A 24,687-nucleotide genomic window follows, 5' to 3' on the forward strand; every position below is an offset into this window, starting at 1 on the left:
TTACTTATAAACAAGTCTCTGAGTTATTGTGCTCTTGTGACTAAATGATGAAAACCCATGGAAAGGAAGCATATAGGGGCTTTAATCAATCATAACTCTGGTATGTCAAATGAAGCAAACCAAAAGCTAATCAGATCGGTTTATGTTGCCATGATGAACCTTTGGCTTGGTTGGCACCACAATCATTTTACAGACATCACACGTGATACAAAAGAAATTATAGTACAAATCTATTACATCCCCAATCTTCATTATGGACCTTGCTTAAATAAAAAATAAATTGATGTAATGAAATCACTGACAAATCAAGGTAATCACGACCTATTAAACCGAATCCAAGTATTTTGATTTAAATCTGATTCTTCTAACATAAATCAAATGTCGTTTTAACCACTATCTACATTAACCGTAGTTTTAAGGGACAATTTCAGACAACAATGTAGTGAAATCATAATTGAAAAACTAGTCATTCATGCCAAGTGATTGTGACACAGGGTTACACTTGGTGTAATTAATAACTGCAAAACACCAATGTTGGTGGTTTTTCATTCTTAAGAGTTAATCGATTTGGCAAACCATGCCTGCTAGCTCAAGCTCAGCCAGAGCCAAGTGAAATAAAAACTCCATCATTCTGGAGACCCTGCTCTGAGAACCCGTGCCGTAGATCATCTCAGCCGTGACTTTGTTTACGGTAACACAAAACCTTGCGCTTTCATACAACAGTTTTAATACAATATCTGATTCCATTTAATGTAGTCACAAAAAAGGGAGTAGGGACCGCACTAGAGGAAAGTCGTTGTTTTTATTTTAATATGCACAATTTGTATAAGCCCAAAACGTTTTCAGCCATCCGGCCTTCATCAGTGTGCCCGAAGGCCGGATGGCTGAAAACCTTTTGTGCTTATACAAATTGTGCATATTAAAATAAAAACGACTTTCCTCGAGTGCGGTCCCTACTCCCTTTTTTGTGACTTAATTAATGTTGGACTACGCACCTGTCTGAGCGCAGTGGTTACCCCTTTTTCTACTTACATGTTGTTAATGTAAACACAGGTGTTGTACTAGAATTAGATAGAAATGTCCCCCGTCTCACTGGGAGACAAAGTGCACTGTTAAGTACACTTAACATTATCTCCCAGTGCCGAGTGACGTCTGTGAGAAGACGGCTGTGTGACCCGTCCTCTTAGAACTGTTGTAGAGATATACGACTAAAACTAGAATCTCTCCAGGGCAACATGAGGTTTTACTCAATCTCTGAGTATGTGCATCATGGCACAATTTACAGTACTCAAAGTCAAAACACCGGTGTTTTCCAATCGTGTGTTCATTGGGCAAGCTGTATGTTTAGACTGAGCTATGTTCGCGCTTCTATTCCAAATGTTTCCCATATATAGCATGGCAACATTGTATCACCGCTCAATAAATAGAGCTGCACTCAAAGTGTGGTCTGTCATTTGCAGAGATCAGACATTCAAATGACACGATATCATTGGCAATTAGGGCAAACCCCCCCCCCAAAATTATTACTTTTAGACATGTCTTTTTCTGTAACTCAGTTACAGACGGAACACTCATCATGGCCATTCGGGTGTTTAACTGACTATACTTTAAGGCACCGTCCAGAGGCGTAAACCGGTGGTTTCGTTAAGGTTTGTGGACAAATATGTTTTTCTGCCACTGATAAAGAAATTAATTTCCATACTAAGGTCTACCTTCCCAGTAATGGACAATAGTTAAGAAATGGAGCCTGTAAACACGGTGAAACAACCCAAGAGTCTCTAGAAGACCAACCAGCCACTGAGACCCTTTAGGAAGACTGAGGCCTGGCTGTGCTTAGCAGCTGAAGAAGGCAGCATTGTTGTTGGTTAATAAGTTACTATTTAGTATCGGGACAGACCCACTCAATAAATACCTACTTATTTACACGTCCTTCCTTTCCGTCTATCTGAATGCTTTTGCAGCAAGGTTCCACATTTATAAAGGCAATGACTTACTATTCAATAAATACCTCTATACATTGATGCCTGTATCCTGTTATTACCAACCCAGTTATTTCGGCTAATACAATATCACAGATTGGCTTTAAGTTGATTTTCTTTTTACCATCTCTCAATATCAATCTTTTTTTTTTCCCCAAATACTGTACCCATGATACAATTTCTAAACAATAAACCGAGACTGAACTGACTTTGAATCTAACATCTACCGAGTTAATGTGGCGCTGAACAAGTGAAGAGCTTTTCTGTGATAAACAGGCAGTCTGTAAGGCAAAGTTAGATGACCTTACTGTGTTATCAGATGATCAGATACACAGGGTGCTAAGAAATGCGTTTCTCGGCCTCTGCGGCTTACGAAGTCGGGTGAAAAATGTTTTACTCAAGACAGTAGGCTTCTGTACTTGGGACATTGGTTTCATTCTTGGCTCCCCCCCATATGATTCAGTAGTCTCACAGTTAAGTATTGGTTGGCTGAATTAAATAAACTCATTCACTTTGCACGCTCATGTTTTCCAGATCAAAGCACCTAAAGAAATAAACAGTACATGATCATAATCATGAACACACACAGATAAGAGGCACATACAACCATAAAAATAGTGGCTTTGCATAGTGGATATCTATGTACATTCTTCTTCTGAAATAAAGGCATTCGGTTCCATTTCTGAACAGAGAGGAACACACTAAGTGCTGGCCACTTCCACAAGAGCTCTCATTCATAGACCCCCCTCCCCCCTCCCATTATGCCACATCACATGACCTAATATCTCCCATGACAGTTGAACAGGTGTTCCATTTGTCCCTCCCCTTCAGGAACCGCCCCAACTGAGGTAAAAGTTGTGCCTTTACGCGCAGGTCTGAGATCAGATTACCCAACCATCAACAATCAGGCTGATGTATTAAAAGATCTGACAAAAGATCAGCAGTTACGGCCCTCTACCTAAACGGGCAGTGTTCCTGGTCTCCTATCAGCGATCATCACTGCTCAGATTCTCAGATCTCATGCCACCGGGAAGACTGCGTTAAATATCTGCTTCGCCACATCAATATGATGTAGAGATCTATGGATCTGTGCAGTCCGACTGTGATGGGTTACGCAGACAGGCGAGCGGGAACGCCACCCCCTCCGCGCTACGCATCTCTCCTTGGCTTAGTAGTTGGGGGGCTGGTAGCCAACGTCTCCTTGTGGCTGGGTACTGGCAGAGAAGGGAGACGGCTGGTATGCCTCTGGCTGGTACACGTCTGGCCCGCTGGTGGGGTACGTTGAGTAATCAGTAGGGGTGTAGGTGGTGGGGGTGTAGGCGGTCGGGGCGTAGGTCGGGGGGTAGGGGGTGTGGAGATCTTGGTGATCCGGTTCGGCATAGGTTGGCACGGCAACATCGTCCACACCACGGCGGTAACGACCAAAGGCAAAGTAGGTTAGGATTGCCTGGGAATAAGAGATGGAAAGAAAGAACGTGTCAGCCAGTCAATCAGTTTAATCGATCAGCCATTGGTATCATTAAAGAGTAATGTAAATCAATCATTCGAGCAGTATTGGGCAGGTTCACCTAGCCCTAGCGGGACTGACTATAACAGATTTATCAAGGCAAGCAGGATGCCCGGAGCTGTGTTGTATTAAGTGGGTCTCTGAACGAGGGATGTAGTAGCAGTCCTCCTTACCCAGGTGGCGATAGAGAAGAAGGAGAAGGCCACAGTGGCGCGTGCCGCGTCCTCTGGAATTCCATCAACATTATGAGTGCGACCCCACTGACTGGCCAACAGGCAGAAACACACAAACCAGAGGAAGGTCCACGCCCCTAAAGAACACACACAGACACGACACGAGTGAGTTGTTTTTACACTGTATCAAGCGTTTAGAGGCATTTCCAGGATTTCCATGGGTTCGGCATTGGAAATTATGATGTGAAAAAACATTAAAAGTCTAACAAAAGCCACTATGATGAGAACAAAATGGACGCTTGCGTCACCATCTGCTCAGTTGATCAGATGCAGTTCTAAAATGTTTGGTTCCCTATAACCACTTCTTTGTTCTCCCCTAAAGAATGAGTGTACCATGAAAACCTGCTGAATGTTTAATTTCCTCAGCGTCGTCTGGCCCCTCCACCCACCCGTGTCCTAACGTCTCTCACTGTCCATAAGCATGAATAATGCATGCGATGTCAGGAAGAACAGGTTCCACTCTGTTAGCACACTGAGTAATAACGCCCGAGGTTGGTTCAACTGAAGAGCGCTACTTTTTGGGCAGTTTGATATCATATGCCGATGTTGTGGGTGTGCCGTGCGCGGGAATCTTTTTCGGTCGCCTCCAATGACCACAACATGCTTTGTTTTCGATGACTGGTCACATTTACATTTAGTAATTCAGCTGACGCTTTTATCCAAAGCGACTTACAAGTTCTATACAACAGGTCAGCAGGAAGGCTGCAACTCTGGAAGCTGAGAAACAATGTTCGTCAAATATTGTTGAACTTGGGTCGTGCAGAATTTCTCTGTCAAAGGAGTTGATTCTGAATTTCAACATGTGTATAAGGGCATTATAGATGCACTGCTCCATCACAGATGATGGGTGATTTGAGTCATATTAACAGGGAAATGCCAGTGGGTGCGGTTTTAGCTAGTAAAGAAACTAGAGGCCGATGCCTTCAAATATGTTGCAATCAATTGGAGATATTTATAAAAAAAATAGCACAAAAGGTTTGGACAATGTAATGTTCCCCAGGGAAATTGTCTAATTGTCTATTTCTGAATGGATAACAAAAAAAACTAGCTTTGAATGTTAAAAAAAAAAAAAAAAAGGGGAGGGGGAGAAAAAAGTAGCCTATTGTTTCTGATCCAAAACTATGCCTCGGGCAAAGACAAACAATTGTGTCTCTCTATAAACGTTGCACTGCTATAAAACAGGTTGCAGCAAGTATTCTTTCAATAAGGAATCACCCTTGATAGACAACCATCTTGGAGCAGTCAATAAGGAATAGGGATGGGTATCATTAGGACTTTATCGATACTACTCTTATCGATACTGCTTAACGGTTCAGTACTTCATCGATACTCTTATCGGTTCTTTTTGATTATTTTGCAAGAAAAAAAGACAATTAATTAAGAACAGGATCGACATTGCTTTATTATTATTATTTAATTTTTTATCTACTTTTTCTCCCCATTTTCAATTTTTCTCCCATCCCAATTTCGTATTATCCAATTCTACCCTCCCCTGTCTCGAACGTTGTTAGACCATGCCTCCCACTGGTCGGCTGCAATGTGGACCAAGCCTTGCATCACGTGTCCCCTCCGGTACACTAGGAGGCAGCCGTCGCATCTTTTCACCTGCACAGCGCGATCTCTCAGTGGCAAGGAGTAACGCGTGGGAGGCTCACGCTGCCCCCGATACTTCCCGATTCTGCTGTACAGGCGCACCAACCGACCTGTAGGAGTCGCTGTCCACAACGTCCGATCCCCACCCACCGGCTTTCCCACCCCCTAATACTGCCAATTGTATTAGTATGAACGACCAGCCAAGCCGGAAGCAACGCCGAAAGCTGGGCTCGAACCCAGCATATCCTGCGTTAGTGGCGAGCGCCTTGCCCACTGCGCCACTTAGCCGCTTTGCTTTATTATTTATAACTTTATAAATAAATATTATAAATAAATATAATAAATAAATATTATTTCTCAGCAACAGTAACCCTGTGACACTCGTTCACCCTATCCTCTGTCATCCCTCCTCTAGCTGCTAGGGTGAAGGTACTTTGGGCTTGGCTGGGACCGGTGGTGGTAGAGGGAGGAGGGGTGGGCTGGGATATGGTGGCTGCAGCCTCAGCCTGACGATCTATAAAAAGTTGTCATCTTTCAAATATATTTGTATTTTGTAGCTAAACAATTAGCTAAGCAATTATATTTTATTTATTAGCCTATTCATAATAATTCCTTATTAGCCTAGCTGACTCCGTATCTTGGCTTACCTGCAGTGGACGTGGATGGAACACTGCGAGCAAAGCAGTCGAAAACGTGCATTTCTGCAGACTAATGTTATGTTTTGACAACAGATGTTTTGACAAATTGCTTGTATTGCCACCCATACTTGCAAATGTTTTATTGCACTTGTGGCAACGTACGTTGTCGGCATCGACTTTCGTAAAGTGTACCCAGACTTTAGAGCGTTTCGTTCTCTCCGCCATGATGAGCGCACTGCGCAGAGCTCGGTCTGTGTGCACGGAGCCAAGTACCCGTATGTGCATTTGTGTGAGCGGCTCGCGTCGCGACGAGTGTGTGTAACTCAGTCCCGCTTCTCGTGCAGACAGAGCGAGACAGACAGAGAGAGAGAGGAGAGATAGTTTGCAACGTTTAAATTCCTCGAAAAAAAACTCCATAATTTCTCGAGTATCGATAGCAGTACAGATAACGTCAGAGCTTTTTTTCTAATTTAGTACCGGTTTGCGTTTAGAACCGGGTTTTGGGGGGCATCCCTAATAAGGAAAGGAATTACTATAATGTAATAGAGGTGAGTTTGTAATTAGCAGATGCTCCTCTTTCCTCAAGCCTTGGTGTAGTCTCATTTGGACTACTGTCCAGCAATATGGCTACGTGTAACAAAATAAAAAGTTAATAAATAAAAAGTTGTTTAACTGGAGAAAGATGAACTCATCAACTCACAGGGATCTATTGGAGCAAGTACATTCAGCGGCCATCATGGAACATTCATTATATCATTTTTCCGGAGACTAGACTAGACGTGTGGTTGCCTAATTGACACGGCTTGTAAGACGGTCTCAAGTACAAATTAAGCCCTACAGAGAAAACAGAACAGAGAAAGGAGGGAAAGCTATTTAGAGAACTAGAATTTGGACCATACGTTAGTAGCCAGCAGGTGTGCCCAAACCTTTTTACAAACCTTCTTTTCTCGTCGCTCTTTGCTGCCTTTTGGAGGACCAAAAATAATGTTGTGGAGGGCCACATTTAGCAAGTGGACCCTACTTTGGGTGGCCCTGCCTTACACTAACAGCCTATCCAGTCCAAACCTAGAATCATAATACCATTCAAAAATGGCTTCTCCTTCACCACTGTGAAGGACCATCGTCTCCCAGTGTTGAGCTTCTTCAGTGAGAACTTTGTGGCAGTGTCCAGTCCATAACTCACATCATTTTAGGTCCCAAGCCAAGGCTAGGTCACTAGTAAGTCTGCTGGGGGTACGGCACATGCTCAGATTGTGCTGGTGGAGTGTTAAATTAAATGGGAATATCTTGTACCCCAACTTTTCACATGACATGACACAATATGACAGGCAGCCACATCTCCATTTACCCCTCATTGGTCCAAACCAAGGCTAATAATGTAGGCTAAGTCACCAGTCAGTCATCAAGAGTGTTTGGTGACAACATTTATGGAAATGTGGGCAAATTGTAACCGCATGCGTCACACTCCAATGACGCAATACGACAAGTGACATCTTTGGTGACATCTAGAGATGTTCCGATACCATTTTTTCCTTTCCGATCCGATTCCGATACCTAAGCTTTGGGTATCGGCCGATACCGATACTTATCCGATACCAGTGCATACATAAAAAAAAAAAAAAACGATATTATATAATTTTTTTATAAATATAATTTTTTTTTTTTTTTTAACAAATACTGTTTTATATATACTGTTTTTTAGTCATAACTAGAAAGTAATGGTATTTATTCAACAACAGGTGATTGTATAGATTTGTATTAGTATCATTAATCAATGAGTATGGGGCTTCAGCACTGCAGATATACCCTACTCCAATGATCCACACGGACATTATACGTTGCTGCACTCGCTACCCACTGGCTCTGCAGATATACCCTACTCAGTCTGTCTACAAGGCTCCGTTCAGTAGCAGTCGTATCTGTTGTGATTTTTGCACAATAAATATTCAACATTCTCTTTTGAGACTCCGCCTCAGACTCTTATCATTTGGCACTAAAAGCTAAACATTGTCGCCGATATGGCTGTCCGCAACATGTCATTAATTGTGTACGCGACGTGCAATTGTGCAATCACAACGTTACCGTTAGCTAGCATGAGCTACCGGTATATGGGAAGACCATAGAAGACTGTAACGTTACTGGTGACATTGTGATTTAACTTGGAATACTCCTTTGCCAACTTGCTGTACTTTGCTTGCAGGTCTGCAGCCATTATTGCTGGATTATATGAATAGCCCCAACTTTAGCCAAGGTAATGTTAAAGCTAGCTTTCGGTTAGCTGACGCTAATAACACCAGCCACCAAGCGAACCCATGAGCTCTCCGTCAACACCGCTCTGTCGGGACGATGACATTTAAGAAAGTATCTGCTGTTAAAATGACAAATGGCATTGACACTTTAATCGATTAAGCACACGTTTGTTTTATAATGCTTACTCAACAGACCAGTGTTGTTGATAAATTACGTCATATGGTATCGGAGCGCAGCATTAGAGGGTACTCGCCGATACCGATACCAGCATTTTAGCCAGTATCGGCGGCTTTTCCGATACCAGTATCGGTATCGGAACAACTCTAGTGACATCTCCTCGATTTTACCCTCCTTGGTGGTCTAAAGATCAGGACATGACTCTAGGCCCCTCCTACTCACCTGAGAAGCCCAGGTCAGCCATGACGGCGTATTTCCTCTCCCGTGCATTGCTCATGAGGGGCATGTAAGCATCCAATACCAGGAAGCCCACGCAGGCCAGGAAGGCTATGACTCCAATGCCCACAGCGTAGTGGCAAGCAGAGTCATTCTGGTTGAAGATACAGTGGGCGTCGGGACTATGGGACGGGTTCACATATCCCTCGGTCGTGATGCAGGCAAACACCACTATGGCAAAGATCTAAAGAGAGAGAGAGACACAGGACAGGGAATGATTGATGATGGACAATTAAAAGAAGAGGATAGGTTTGTTATCCATTAGGGGTGTAACAATGCCTCGATCCTAAGGTGACGATTCGACTGCATCGATTTAAAAATGTTAGAATCGATTTTATATTGACCTATAGTCCATTCATGCTGAGTGAATCAGTTTTCCCAGCCACATTTGGGGGAATCAATTTTTCAGGGAATTAACTGATCGAAACGTAAATCGAATCGCATTGAATCGTGGTCAAATGAAGAATCGTAATTCGTAATCAAAGTGGGGTCAAATATTTACACCCCTATTTAGCTATAGAATTATTTTCGTGAGAAAGAGAATAGAGCAGGGTTCCATCCTTCCATTTAACCAACCACCCATCCATCCATCCATCCATCCATCCATCCATCCATCCATGTTGCATGCCAGCAGACACGTGATTAAGCCTAGTCCAAGATTACAGGATTTTTCTTCAATGAAGATCTCGATTGACAGCAAATGTTTAGTCTAATACTAGGTTTACTGGTCTGTGGAAGCAGCCCAATGGTTTGCAAGAGCAGCGTCTATGGTGCATAGGGATGGGTACTAGGGATGGGTACCGAATTCGGTACTTTTGAGGTACCGAACCGAAACACGTCGGTACTACCGAGTATCGAATCAAGTGAGAAACCGAAAAAAATAAAAGAAAAATAAAAAAAAATATTTTTTATTAATTTTTTTTTTATTTTATTTTTTTTACTTTTTTCTTTTCATGTCAACGTTCACACGCACAATATATGCTTACCTAGGATTTGACTTGATTCAACAACAAAGCAGTCGGAGCAATGACAAGCCGAAAACTGTCGAAATTGTAGTTATTTGAAGTTTGGATTTTTTTTTACGACTGAGGTAGGTAAATTAAATTTCGACAGTTTTCGGCTTGTCATTGCTCCGACTGCTTTGTTGTTGAATCAAGTCAAATCCTAGGTAAGCATATATTGTGCGTGTGAACGTTGACATGAAAAAAAAAATTAAAAAAAAAAAAATTTTAAAAGAAAAAAATTAATAAAATTTTTTTTTTTTATTTTTTTATTTTTTTTTTTTTTAAGTACCGAAAAAAGGTACCGTTGGGTACCGGTATCGATTCACAGGTACCGGTGCCGGTACCGGTATCGGTTCAAATGTGAAAGGTACCCATCCCTAATGGGTACCGAATTCGGTTCTTTTGAGGTACCGAACCGAAACACGTCGGTACTACAGAGTATCGATTCAAGTGAGATACAGAAAAAAAAGAAAGAATTCTTTTTTTTACCTTTTTTCTTTTCATGTCAACGTTCAAGTTCTCAAGTTCTTTAATAGTTGTCATACAGAAGTACAGAATACTTTCATACAAAATGCTTCTTACTGTTACGCTCCAGAGACTGTGCTAGACAAGATAGTATCAAATAACATAATATAGCATGTAATTTAGAAGAAGAAAAATGAGGTCACAGTGTTCGGTATAGACATATGTACAATGTTCTGAGTTACCATATAATATACAATACTATGCAGTGTACTAATGTACAGTACTATCTAGTGCAAAGCAGAAATGGGATGAGGTACAATTTTAGGTACAATTTACAGTAAGGTGTACGAGTTGTAGTGCAATCCTTCATCAATAAATATAAAGTGTGGGGAGTGGGTGCTACAGTGTGTTTGTTTAAAGTGGGTGTGTGCTATAAAGTGTGTGGAGTGGGTGCTACAGTGTGTTTGTTTAAAGTGAGTGTGTGCGTGTGGATGTGTGTGCTATGTGCGTTTGGTGGTTGTTGTTGTGTAGTGTTCATTCATTGTTCGTTTAGCAGCCTGATGGCCTGGGGATAGAAGCTTCTTCTGAGTCTTTCTGTGCTCGCCTTGAGACTCCGGTATCGCTTGCCTGACCGCAGCAGTTCAAAGAGGCAGTTGTTCGGGTGACTGGAGTCTTTAATGATTCTCTTAGCCTTGCCCTTGCAACGCTTGTTGTAAATGTTCTGGAGGGTGGGGAGCCCCCCTCCAATTGTGCGTTCGGCTGAACGTGTCACTCTTTGTAGTCTGCTTCGGTCTTGTGCAGTGCTATTCCCAAACCAGGAGGTGATGTTGCCGGTCAAGATGCTCTCTATTGTACATGAGTAGAAGTTCTTAAGGATCTTCTGACTGACTTGGAACTTCCTTAGGCGCCTGAGGAAGTAGAGGCGTTACACGCACAATATATGCTTACCTAGGATTTGACTTGATTCAACAACAAAGCAGTTGGAGCAATGACAAGCCGAAAACGGTCGAAATTGTAGTTATTTGAAGTTAGGATTTTTTTTTTCACGACTGAGGTAGGTAAATTCATTTTTTTTTTAGACTAAAGTACCGAAAAAAGGTACCGTTGGGTACCGGTATCGATTCACAGGTACCGGTACAGCGGTACCGGTACCGTATCGGTTCAAATGTGAAAGGTACCCATCCCTAATGGTGCAGGACATTCACTAATCAAGTGGTTTGGAGAACAGGGAGGAGAAAACCAGGGAAAGGCTTCACACATCATGTCAATGTGTGTTACACACACTCATCAACACTGAAGGAACAGTATGAAATGGCACACGTTTAAACTTGTGTCTTAAGCCAGGGCTTCTCAAAGTGGGTTCCAGGGACCCCTAGGGGTCCTTGAGGGGGTTCCAGGGGGTCCCCAGCTAAACGGGGCATAGTTAGACAGCTATGTAATTCTAGACTACATCATCAACAAATATCTTCTCGGATAGTGGTCCCTGGAACAAAATCTTATAAAATGGGGCTCCATGGCCTATTACATGACAATTCGGGGGCCCTTGACGTGGAAAAGGTTTGAGAACAACCGTCCTAAGCGACCCCCTCATCTCCTCCTACTGTTGTACCAGAGCATTAGTCAACCCATCCTACTGTACTGTTCCACCCGCTTCTTTAACTTACTATCCGTTACCAACAGGACAAACTCAGCAACCAACACCGCCAGGTAGGGGTGTAACGAACGATGCATTGATTAATCTAAATGCATCGATTCTAATGTGTTCGATTCGATGCATCGCTTCTAATGTGTTCGATTCGATGCATCGATTTGAATATGTTAGAATCAATTATAATCTAAATTAATTTAAATTAATTAATTGTTATGTTTTTTTGTGTGTGTGTATTGTTTTTATTGACCTATAGTCCATTCATGCTGAGTGAATCAGTTCCCCACAGCCACATTTGTGTATTCAAATTTTTTGGGGGAATTAACTGATAGAAAATGTATCGAATCGAATCGTGGTCAAATGAAGAGATTTCATGATGCATTGAATCGTTGCCTGAAGAATCGTAATCGAATCGTTGTGATGTTGAATCGTTACACCCATACCGCCAGGATAATCGGTCTCCTCACACCGACCCAAGCCTCACAGACCCAAACAATATGGCCACTGCACAGATCAATAGAACAGGACACTAAATCACCACTTAACCCTACTGTCCTCCGGGCGCAGGTACAGAACACTGGGGTACAGAACACTGGGGTACAGGACACTGAGGTAAAGACTGCGTCCGGTGGCTGTCTGCTCTGCTCCGGTTACCCAGCTAACCATGTGACCTAGTTCTCATTGCAGCTGCCTGCCATGTGACTCGAGAGCCACCAGCTCCCTCACAACATTCATTACGAGACTGTGAGACAGAGAGAGAGAGACAGAGAGAGAGAGTGAGAGTGTGTAATGGAATGGGAGAGGGGCGAGGGGAGAGAGAGCCTTTAATCCCCTTGATTTGAAGAGACAAGAGAGGGACAAATATAGCAATAGAGAGAAAGAAGCAACAAGGAGAAAGGAGATGGAAAGAGATATGAAATATATTTCTCAAGTAGAAGTACCGTTATTATTATTATTATTTCTTTTTAATATAAATCGTATACAGAAATAGTCATATCGAGTAACTGAGACGAAAAACCATATAATTCCGTTTGACATTTTCAGAGGAAGAACGTTTTCAAACTGTATTATCTAACGATGGTAAGTTGTGTTCAGTCATAGTTCAAGACAGTAGAGGTTGAGTACTTTCGGTGATATATTTATTTACATGAATGAATGGTTGAATTAATAAATTAATTTAAAAAGATTTACAGAAGAGACAGTATGATTTACTGTAAAATTACCTAATTGTACTCTTAAAACTACTCTTATATCTATTAAAAAGGTAGTAATTTACTAGTTACTTTCCACATTTGGTATTTTCTAAGGGAGGGGGAGAGAGAGAGAGAGAGAGAGAGAGAGAGAGAGAGAGAGAGAGAGAGAGACACCTGAATAGGGTGAGTTCCACAATACAGAGAAGTGAAAAGCAAGGGAGACCATTAGAGGAACAGATGGGTGAACTCAGTGTTTCTGTTAATAGTGGAATGATGGAAAGTGAAGGAGAAACAACTACAGATGGACATGCTGACAAACAGGTGACCAGAGGACATGTTGACATTGTCACCTATACGCTGTGTGTCTGCAGTTGCCTGTTGTCTATCTGTTGGCTCTAAATAAATAGGTAATTCAGTGCAATTTATGCTCCTGCGTGAGCTCCTGTTTTGTATAATATAGAGTTGAATAGAATATAGTGTGGCAACAGATGAGACGACTTGCACATGTGGTGTCCTGCAATGTTCCTTCAACATATAGCCACAGTATTACCCCATCACCAGTGTTCCATATGCTGCTATGTTAACACTTTCAGTGCCCATCACGTCATATCACGTTTTATCAGCCCAATGCCTGAATGCACGACGTTTATTAGCGCTTTATTTTTTTATTAGCGATCTGAATTCATATTTCATCAACGAGTCTCCCGTTGGTATGCAGCCCCTGTAGGAGCTCAGATGTGAAAAAAATGCCCCCTATCGTCTCCCAGATGGTAATGCACCCTTTTGGAATGGACTCAATGAAAATGGATGAGAAAAGAAAAATCCAGAATCCACATTTTACTTCTCGGGCATGTAACCCGAGCCGATCGGATTCATTGTGGACCCTCAGAACAGCCTGGAATATATATTCATAGTAGCCAATCGATAGTAGACAGTAGTGATCGATTTTTGGAATGGCGATCAGGAATTGGAATGATCTTTTTGGAGAACATCTGATATGAGGTAAGGAATCTATTTCACCAGTCTTGGGATAATCAGAGTTGTATTCGCTGAGATATCAACGTGTCCCCTATGTGTGATGTGTCTCTGTGTGCGCGATCGCTGATGAGGAACTCAGATAATCGATTTTCAGCTTGCGGCCCCAGCGTGCATACGTACACATATACCATCGATAATCTAGCGTTTATTTGAAAACTATTCATAATTAATAGGCTGAAAAATGACAACGTTTTTGTGTATTCTAGAATATTCCAGTAAACGTCTTTTATAATGGAATCTTTTTATTTTCCTTGAAAACGAGGGCTTTTCAAAATGCTATAAAACGAAAATGAACCGGGAAAACGAGTCATTGATAAGCGACGGGCAGATTAGACACATAGCCATAATTTAAAACATAAATTAGGCGTTATTAACGCTAACATTGAAGTGGATGGTGGGCATTCAAGCACTAAATCGTGCGCCCCCTGCTGGCACTGAAAGTGTTGAAGTAGGCCTACTTCATCAAAAAAACAATGCAGATTTATTATTTATCTCACACACACACCCAGAGCTTGACATTAACTTTTTGGCTCACCAGCCACTGTGGCTAATGGTTTTCCAAAGTCACTAGCCACTCAGCATTTTCACCAGCCAAAAATCCCCACGCTCGTTCCCCCACCCAAAAAGTAATAAATAGGTATTTATATTTCTCCGATTTTGCACATGCTCGTATTCCGATCCCCGTGAAAATATTCACAGAGGTAGATCTCGGTCAGTTCTACAACTTCCCAATGCATTTCAATCAGCGAAAACGTTGGGGGAAAAGTTGACGTGGAATGATTTGGGTGATTTTGCACAAGCTACCATTTTGCGCAAGCTACCAAGCTACCAGGGGTAGAACTCGGTGGGGGGCATATTTTTCCCAATGCACTTCCATCAGCGAAAAGGTCGGGAAAAGGTCGGGGCGCAATGTGGAAAAATCTCGCCGATTTTGCGCAAGCTCCCACGCGTGCCCATATTCCAATCCGCGCGAAAATATTCATGGGGGTAGATGTCCCCGTGGGACACAATTTCCCAATGCATTATCCCGTGGGATTATGCCCCCTGCGGCGATATTAATTGAGGGGCGGATTCGCGGTGATGGGGAAATGAAAAAAGGTCACCCACCAAAGTGGCTGGTAAGAGTGACAGAGTTGGGGCGCTCCAGTAGCACACCACATAGTGCGCTGAGTCGCGAAGCGGTCGTCCCGGGTTCGTTTCCCAGTCCCGGCGACCATTTGCCGCATGTCTTCCCTACCTCTCCTCCCATTCTCCCTCTAATCGGTCCTGCGTGGCCAGAAAGAGCTGAACATGCTATAAATAAAAGTAAAAAAAATAAAAAGAGTGACAGAGTTACACGCCACTGCCGAATTCTACCCGCATTTGCCGGGTGGCGGGTGTTAATCTCAAGCCCTGCACACACCCAACAACTCTAAACAGTTTTGCACACGTTCCTTTAGTTTGACAGTTTTATTGCGAGTAAATTCATTTGAATATGGTCACCAGTGATTGTGTTGTGTTGATTACAGCTCAGTGAAATGATAAGGTAACAGTCCCTATAAGACGAGATATTGCTATTTTTGCATATATTTCATGGAGCTGTAATTAACACGATGACATCACTGGTAGCCACCTTCGAATCCACTCCCAGAGTAAATTAGTGGTAGATACCGTACCGTACTGTGAAATGTCCTACCGTTACATCGCTGGTCTGAACACAGACATCACTACAGCTCTTGGGAGTGGCCTTGCTGATTTTCACCTATTCTCGCCTAAACCATCCATCATTCTGGACCACTGTGACTACTAGGAATGTCAAGACGCCACATGATCTAATTACGGAACACGTGGAGTTACATAAAGGACACTTCTTGGCTCAGCTGCTTGTGGCTTAACACACTCATAACAGTGTGGGTTTGAATTTTGCAGCATATAGCTTTTTTTCCACCTAAAAAATAACTGCTACTTAGTCTGCAATTTGGAACGAGTAAATGGAAGTGGAACATTGGCCCAGCAGCTGTTCTACTGCCATGCTACATTTGTACCACAGCATCGCTGTACCAAGATGGTTTTAACCGAAGGTTTCCTGGTTCAGGACAAGTTTTTTTCTTTTTAAGGTTGTGTCATTAATTGCAGAGGAGAAAAAACATTCTAGCATGCCTGTTCAGTCCAAATAGAATTCTTGTGAAGTGAAGTACTTGTAATGGAAAGTTGATTGACCCGATTTTGCAGAACACCTTGCTTCAGAATGAGCTTGTCGTACTAACAAGTGTGAGAGGTGGTTCAAAGCAGATGGTTTGCCGACTTCCTTTTCCTCTACAGCAACTTTATGTACAAGGTCAACATTGGGTTGTGATGTCAAACCAGCCGAGACCAACGTACAGGCCGTTTCAGTGGAATTGCTCGGACCCCAAGTCTGGTTACAGTGTCGTTTGCTAATATCCACACAGTCCTACGCAGAGCTTTCTCTACGTCTGTACGTCCCAGCCTGCTAAACAGCCATGTCTAAATCTGTACCAAATCATCCGCAACCAAATTTGTTTGAAAGAAAAATATGGCTATAACTGTGAATTGGGTGTATACGGAGTTTCACAAATAACTAAGAATTAAGCTTGTCTGAACTTTTACGAGTTATGCAGTGATGTAGTTATCAGAAAGGTAAACTGACGGGCAGCTGATTGGCGCAGTGGGCAAGGCGCTCGCCACTAACGCAGGAGACGCTGGGTTCGAGCCCAGCTCTCGGCGTTGCTACCGGCTGGCCGGTCGTTCATACTAACACAATTGCCAAGTGTTAGAGGGTGGAAAAGCCGGTGGGTGGGGATTGGACGTTGTGGACACTGGACAGCGACTCCCACAGGTCGGTTTGGTGACGCCGGTGCGGCGGAAGCAGGAAGCATCGGGGGCAGCGTGAGCCTCCCACGCGTTACTCCTCGCCACTGAGAGTTCGAGCTGCTGTGGTGAAAAGATGCGACAGACTGCCTCCTCGTGTATCAGAGGGGACACGTGATGCAAGGCTTCCGTCCTCACTACAGCCGACCAGTGGGAGGCATAGTCTAGCAACGTTCAAGACAGGGGAGGGAAGAATTGGATACTACGAAATTGGGATGAGACTAATTTAAAATGGGGAGAAAAAGTGGATAAAAAAAAGAAAGGTAAACTGACTATTTCTTCTGCGCAAGGAAACCATACCTTTATAGCTGCGTTCATCGCCTTCTCCATGGACAAGTGAATAAACAAGGATGCACAGAAATTAAATTTCACTTTTTTCAACTCATTTTCGGTTCTTATCTATAAGAGGAGACTAAAGAAATGTGAGGGGGAACAAAGATATAATATGTTGAGGGAAAACAATGTGAGTATAGGTAGCACCGGTTAGTTTACTTCCTATTTGGGCAGAGATGTTTGACAGTGGAACGCAAGTGGAACGTTGTCCAACTTTCCACGTAGGAATGTGGCTAATATCAATAATAGCTGACAGGAAATGAAATGTAGTCCGTTCTAGAATGTTTTGTTTTTGTTGTCAAGTTGAAACCGTCTACACTAGGATAGCGTGCAGTGCACACGCGACAGAGGGGGAGATGTATCGCCTTCTTACCTACACATCATCTAACCCTGTTTACTAGCATATCTTCCCCTATCTCATCTCTCTTTCACACAGACAGACAGACAGACAGACAGACAGACAGACAGACAGACAGACAGACAGACAGACAGACAGACAGACAGACAGACAGAGACAGAGACAGAGACAGAGACAGAGACAGAGACAGCCAGACAGACAGACAGACAGACAGACAGACAGACAGACAGACAGACAGACAGACAGACAGACAGACAGACAGTACTGCTATGGCAAGTGAGGGCACATTCTGTCCTGGCCTACCCAGCAGCAGTATTTACATGTTGTGACACAAGGCAGGCTTACAGACTTATAGATATGCCCGCTCTTCACACATGGCAGTCTGACTGCTGTCGTGCTCTCTGCTACCAAACAGAGGTCTGCTCTGTACATAAACACGCTAGGCTGCTATTGGCCCTAATATAAACATTAGCAGTGATGTTAGCTGGTGGCACGGTCAGGGGGATCAGTGATCTGTTGTTGAAGGGTTACATTTAAACGTTGTGAACCAAGAGGGTCAAATCCAACACAGTGTTATAGGTAAACTTCTTAAAGCCCTAATATGGATTTTTTAAATTAAAATATAAAAGGCGGGGGATATTCACATACATTTTTCAAGAAATCTACCAATTTGTTAGTATATGGAAATGAGCTTTATGGAAAAAAACAGATTGTAATTCAGAATATAGGCCAGTTCCTACTTCAGTGTTTACAAACTTTAGACATAAGTGTTGTTCCTTGTAGAAGCTCAGTCAAGGGCAATTCCATGCAAATGTCAACCTCACCATGAAAAAAATAACATGATCATAACCAAACTAATTTCAAGTGTATCATCAAGGTCTATATTGATAGACACAATGATGTAAAATTTTATTTTTCGATTAACCTAATTGTATGACTTTCTGAATGGCCAGAATGGCAAAAAAAATCAACAGATATTTTTCTAACCTCACCTTTGGTCATGAAGGGCTATCAATATGTGAATCAATTATGTACTTTGTGTCTTTCCATTGGCAGGTGAAGCATGCTGTTATAATGCCCCTTTATGGGACAGCGAATGTAACATCCATAACGTTTTCCAGGAAAAGTTGTCATAAAACATGCATCTGGAATGCAATGTCAACCAAACTTCCTAAGCAAAGCTAACTTTTATAAAGATGACATATTAGCAACAATTAGTCATTCTGGTCTTATTTTTTGTATTCTTTACAAGTGTTATGAATGTTACCGTTATGGATGTTACATTGCAAGTGACGGATGTTACATTGTGAATGTGTGTTGTTAAGTCCGATTATGACCCCTTTGTTTGAAGTATAATTTACACATTTTAGTTACACTTATTGAGATAAAGATGAGCCTGCAATAAGAAATGTTTTGACCTTTTGGATTTTGAGATGGGTGACAAAATACACAGCGTTATGGATGTTACGGAAATTGACAAGCTTTTCGGACTCACATGATGAAAACTCGTGAATATCTTTTTCAACGAATAACATGTTTACTATCACTTTGTAGGGAAGGGTTTGAGGTACCCAAAAAGCACATTCAGGAAAACCTGGCATTTCCTCTCAAGGAATGAATCACAAAAAAGTGCCGTTATGGATGTTACATTTTTGCATTATGGATGTTACACGCCTGAAATAGACAAAAAACACTATCAAAAATGTGTTGTTAAGTCCGATTATGACCCCTTTGTTTGATTTAAATCAGAAGTATTTTAGTCATGACTCCTTGTTTGATTAAAATCCAACATATTCCCAGACACAACTTTTTGACACATTGTTGGTCTTGGCAGAGCAGTGTCCACGTTAGCCTACTGCTAATCGGCTGCTGTCGGCCATCTCCCCCTCGCGTCTGCTCAGCCTACATGTGTATTTGTTATTGTTTTGCCGAGTATCGTGACAAGAAACCCACCCCAAAAAACACAGAAACCCCAAATGAAACCAAAAAGTAAATGAGTATTATTCCAGTATTATTCCAGGGACAACATTTCAGGGGAGTCAAGCAGAGGGTTCAGAAACGCCACATGTCCATGTCCCTTATGGAGGCTTACCGCTGCACTTCCAACCAAAGAGGACAAGTCCTGGGTCAGTTTTGATCAGATTCGTGAACACCTCAATCCTCACATGGATAACAGAGGGAGATACCATTTCTCTGAACCAGTCCAGGCAGAGTGCATTGGACTCGATTTTTTATAACTTTCTTTTTCATGGTGAGGTTGACATTTTCATGGAATTGCTCCAAAACTCATTTTCTGATTTAACCGATATTAATATTGCTGTTCTCTGTATAGAAAACACTTTTTTTTATGTTAATCAAATAAAGAGCTATTTTCCAAAAATTGTCATAATAGAACATTCTAGAACATGTCACAGTATGATGTCATAATAGAACTGTACATTCTAGAACATTTGTGATGTCACAGTATGATGTCATAATCAAACATTCTAGAACATTTGTGATGTCACAGTATGATGTCATAATTGAACATTCTAGAACATTTGTGTTCTATATATATTCAACAATTCTCTCAGCATTTCCTGGCTATAACATGAATCCAGACTGGTTTGACCCTCAAAATGGTCCACCAAAGTCAAACACATGTGGGTAAAGCCCTATTTTTTATAGTGTTTTTTGTCTATTTCAGACATGCAACATCCATAACGCAAAAATGTAACATCCATAACGGCACTTTTTTGTGATTCATTCCTTGAGAGGAAATGCCAGGTTTTCCTGAATGTGCTTTTTGGGTACCTCAAACCCTTCTCTACAAAGTGATAGTAAACATGTTATTCTTTGAAAAAGATATTCACAGAGTTTTCATCATGTGTTCAGTGAGTCCGAAAAGCTTGTCCATTTCCGTAACATCCATAACGCTGTGAATTTTGTCACCTATCTCAAAATCCAAAAGGTAAAATTATTTTTTACTGCAGGCTCATCTTTATCTCAATAAGTGTAACTAAAATGTGTAAATTATACTTCCAATTCAAATCGATGCCTTGTCAATGTTAAGTTAAGTTTCCAATTGTCTCTCTGAATGTAACATCCATAACGCTGGAATTGCCCTCAACCAACTAGAGAATTATCTTTTTTTATTAAATTTTTTCTATCCACTTGTTCACATTTTAATTACAGATTGGGCTTTAAAATGATCTTCCGTTTGGCATTTATCTTATAATGGCGAAGGGCAGATTCCATCCCCTCAATCTGTATGCAGAATGACATTTACCCCGAGACTTAAATGTAGGATTGCTATTTACTATTGTTTTTGTCTGTTTGAGATTAAATCTGGAATGCCCCAGAATGTTCCATTTTAAATCAGAAAAACTAATCTGTAGCAACAGATGACCAGCAATCAGAGCAGAACTCCCAAAACGTTCCCTGTGAAATGCAGAACCCTCTTTTGTACCACATGGGCCTCTCTCTCTCTCTCTCTCTCCATCTTTTGAGATTGCACTATGTAATAATTTAGGCCCAAAGGGGTTGTTTCTTGCTCATTCTTAATAGAAAAAGCTAGATGGTGATCAGCCAACCCAACATTAGGCTATGATCGATATGCTTCCTATTTGCATTTGAAATCATAACCAATGTAAACTATTGAAGGAGGCATGTCAGTGCAAGAAGCTCTGAATTCAATGACAAACACAAATACAAAGGGTTTTTGTTATGGCTTGACTGGAGTGTTTTACAAAATCCTCCCGACTTAACCGAAGCTGAACATAATGTCAACTACACAAGCAAGCACAGGTCGGAAACGATTTACAGAAACCAATATTAGTTAAAATAGACTACATCCTAACTGTTGACTGTGCATGATTCTTGCACAAAAGGTAGATGGGGGGGGGGGGGGGGGGGGGAGTATTGTAATTATTTGCATGGCAGTTTGTCACCATAACGTCAACCTTTTACAATAACATCCAAGCGTGATGCAGTCGCCTGCTTACAGAAGCATAATAATGTGCGGTGCTGAACTGTCCCGTCACTGTTGTTGTGTCATCACACCAGCTGCCCCCAAGTCTCCCAATAGAATGAAAACCCTGTCTACTACTAGCATGTTATTTTGTAGGATACCCTACTGGCCTACGGTCCTATACAGAATAAGATTAACTTGATCAGTCTATTCTAGCATATTATAGATATCATATGTTCACACGTGGCTTTATCATATATTGTATATATTAAAACCAGTCCCACCTGTTCGCACACGTTTTGTTGCACGTCTCTCTCCCTGGAGAGTCTGGAGACTTTACAACTTTGCCCAGCAGCTGTATTGTGTAATAATAATACTGTGCGTGGTTCAGTGTGCCCCACTCACCCAGCTAAGGACCCGCACGATCGTTTGTGGTTGACGGGCAAACTTTTGAAAATCGAAGCCTCCTCCAGCGAGCGAAGCCCCGTAAGCAGTGGCGCCGCCCGTCTCCTCCATGATGTCTGTACGTACAGCAGCTATAGTTCTCCTCCCGAGCCTTCGGAATCACAACAAGTGGTCTTTATTTTTCCACAGTGACTTAAACCGACTTGACAGATAACTACCCTACTAATATCATTAAGGTTCTCGCTAAATAATGCTAAGGATTATTAGTTACGCCGAGATCCACCCGTGCAAAGCGTCGTCTCCGCAGACTATACGTACTCCTCCTGGTGCGCGTCAGAGAGGCGGGGGGCGGGGCTGCACAGAGTACCAAGAGTGGGGCCCTTGATAAATGAACAATAGCCTGATATTGTCATTTTGAAATGTTAAAAAAAAAAAGTTAAAAAAAAGTTTAAAAAAAAACGCTTCTAATGGCTTCGGCGGACTACACATACGATTATAAACCCCATACTTGGCTTTGAGCAGGGGTCCGTAGAAAGTAACTCCGTGGGCAACTTTTCCTACAGGTTTTTAGGACTTTGAATTGAATACCGGTATCTCCATTTTAGGGATTGATTGAAAACTTTATTAACAGATTGTAGAATGGATAAGAGACCTGTCTCAAACCCTGCCCCTTTTCTTGATCCTCCAATCACAGCTGTCGCTTACCTCTGACTTCCTTGTACAAACTTTGTTTGTACGAGGAAGTCAGAGGTAAGCGACAGCTGTGATTGGAGGATCAAGAAAAGAGGGCAGGGTTTTGAGACAGGTCCAACTTGACTTGTTTACATCAGGGTCCCCCATTTTCAATTCATAATGACATTTATGACATACACTGTCACAACATACAGATATATATCATGACATACAGATATACAGTACTGTTACATTTGTGACATACAAGATATGCAAATATACAGTACTGTTAAACAGAGATCCTAACAGAAAAGAATATATACTGTACATACGAGGGGGAGGAAACTGTACAGTGGGAGGGGGGTTTGGACATTTACGGGGGCCAGTTTCGAATTGCAGCCAGGTGCTCTTTGAGAGCGGTTTTGAAGGTGGGTAGTGATTCACATTCCTTTACAGCTGTGGTTGGGCGTTCCACATTGATGTGGCATAATTGCGGAACGTGTTTAGTCCCTTGTTTGAGCCGAATCTGGGTTGAACATGATTTGTGGAACTCCCTCTGGTGTTGTGGTCGTGGTATTCACTGACATTTGGGAAGTATTTCGACATGTACATGGGTACCTTAGTGGTGTAGTGTACTGTGTATCTTGTAGACCAGGCCCATTGCAAGTTGCTGTACTCTGTCGTCTACTCTAAGCCATCCTAGGTTGTCAAAGTGGACAGGGGTGAGGTGGGTTCTAGGAGTAAGGTCAAGCAGTAGTCTGACCAGTTTGTTTTGTGATGTTTGTAATCTTGTTTTTAGTGCCTTTGAGGTTCTTTGGTACCATGAATAAATGTGCAAGCATAGTCGTAGTACCCTTGAATGAATGCTCCTGTTAGAGTCTTCAGGGTATTCTTGTTTACCAGAGAGGAGATCCGGTACAAGAATCTTGTTTGTTGGTTGACTTTTTTGATTACATTGGTTGCCATCTTGTCACAGGAAAGATTTGCCTCTAGGATGGAGTATGTAATTTCATCTTTCCTTGTGACAATATTGTCACCCACTGTAACAGAGAAGCCGTTGGCCTTGCTGAGTTTGTTATTTGATCCGAAGATAATGGACTCTGTTTTACCGGGAAGGTGTAATGATAGTTTGTTATCAGCGAGCCAGGTGCAGATTCTTTTTTTTTATCCACTTTTTCAACCCCTGTTTTTCTGTGTTTTTCTCCCATCCCAATTTAGTCGTTATGCCAATTCCCCCCTCCCCTTCCTGGTCGTTGCTCGCATGTGCCCCCCACTGGTCGGCCTAGGGAGCCCTGAAGTCTATCAGATGCTTCCTCCGAGACATAGGAGACAGCCAGCAGCATCTTTTCACCTGCCAGCGCGGACTCTCATTGGTGAGGTGTAACGTGTGGGAGGTCACACTACCCTCACCATTTCCCTCCCTCGCTGTGCAGGCGCCCTGACCGACCTGTAGGAGTTGCTGTTTACAACGACCAGAATACCACCCCACCGGCTTCCCTCCCGCTGACTGCCAATTGAGCCAGTATGACGGCCGGCCAAGCCGGAGGCAACGCTGACAGCCGGATTCGATACCAGTGTCTCTCGCGTTGGTGACGAGCGCTTAGTCCGCTGCGCCACCCAGCTGCCCTAGGTGCAGATTCTGCAGAGTTCTGAGCTGAGGGTTTTTTCAACCTGTAACTTGTTCTGGTCAGAGACCAGCAGTCTCAGAGTCGTCCGCGAACAGGAACAAGTTGCAGTCACAAGCTGATGACATGTCACTTGTATAAATTAGGAACAGTGTCAATAACGGGAATGTTATTATATTTTACTCCACGTGTACTACACATCAAATAGTCATATTTTTAGGCCTATTCCACTATGGTTATTTGAACCTTGAAATTCACTTGTTATATAGAAAAGGTTTTGCATAAAACATAAACATTTGTGACAAGTTGATGAACATGTCAAAGTTCAGGAGAGCATAACCTCAACACGTACGGTACAAACATTGACATTTATGAAAATCATGCAGCCTACAGATGTACTTTTATTTTTTCATACTTAGTACAAATATAAGCATAATACAAGGAAAGGTGTAGCCTATAAGAGTTGACCAGGTTAG

At 42.2% G+C, this 24,687-nt stretch overlaps 1 protein-coding gene across 1 annotated transcript; it reads right to left on the minus strand.

Annotated features, from left to right (window-relative positions):
• Window positions 1–60: 60 nt before the first annotated feature.
• On the minus strand, window positions 61–22,222 carry syngr2b (synaptogyrin 2b). The gene is made up of 4 exons (XM_084319347.1): window positions 21,915–22,222; window positions 8,600–8,837; window positions 3,660–3,796; window positions 61–3,426 (listed from the first exon to the last, which is right to left on the minus strand). Exons 1-4 carry the CDS (start codon window positions 22,023–22,025, stop codon window positions 3,148–3,150), a joined length of 765 nt encoding a protein of 254 aa, XP_084175473.1. The 5' UTR covers window positions 22,026–22,222; the 3' UTR covers window positions 61–3,147.
• Window positions 22,223–24,687: the final 2,465 nt, after the last annotated feature.

This window comes from Notolepis coatsorum, assembly GCF_963971535.1.
Source record: "Notolepis coatsorum genome assembly, chromosome: 7".
Lineage (NCBI taxonomy): Eukaryota > Metazoa > Chordata > Actinopteri > Aulopiformes > Paralepididae > Notolepis > Notolepis coatsorum.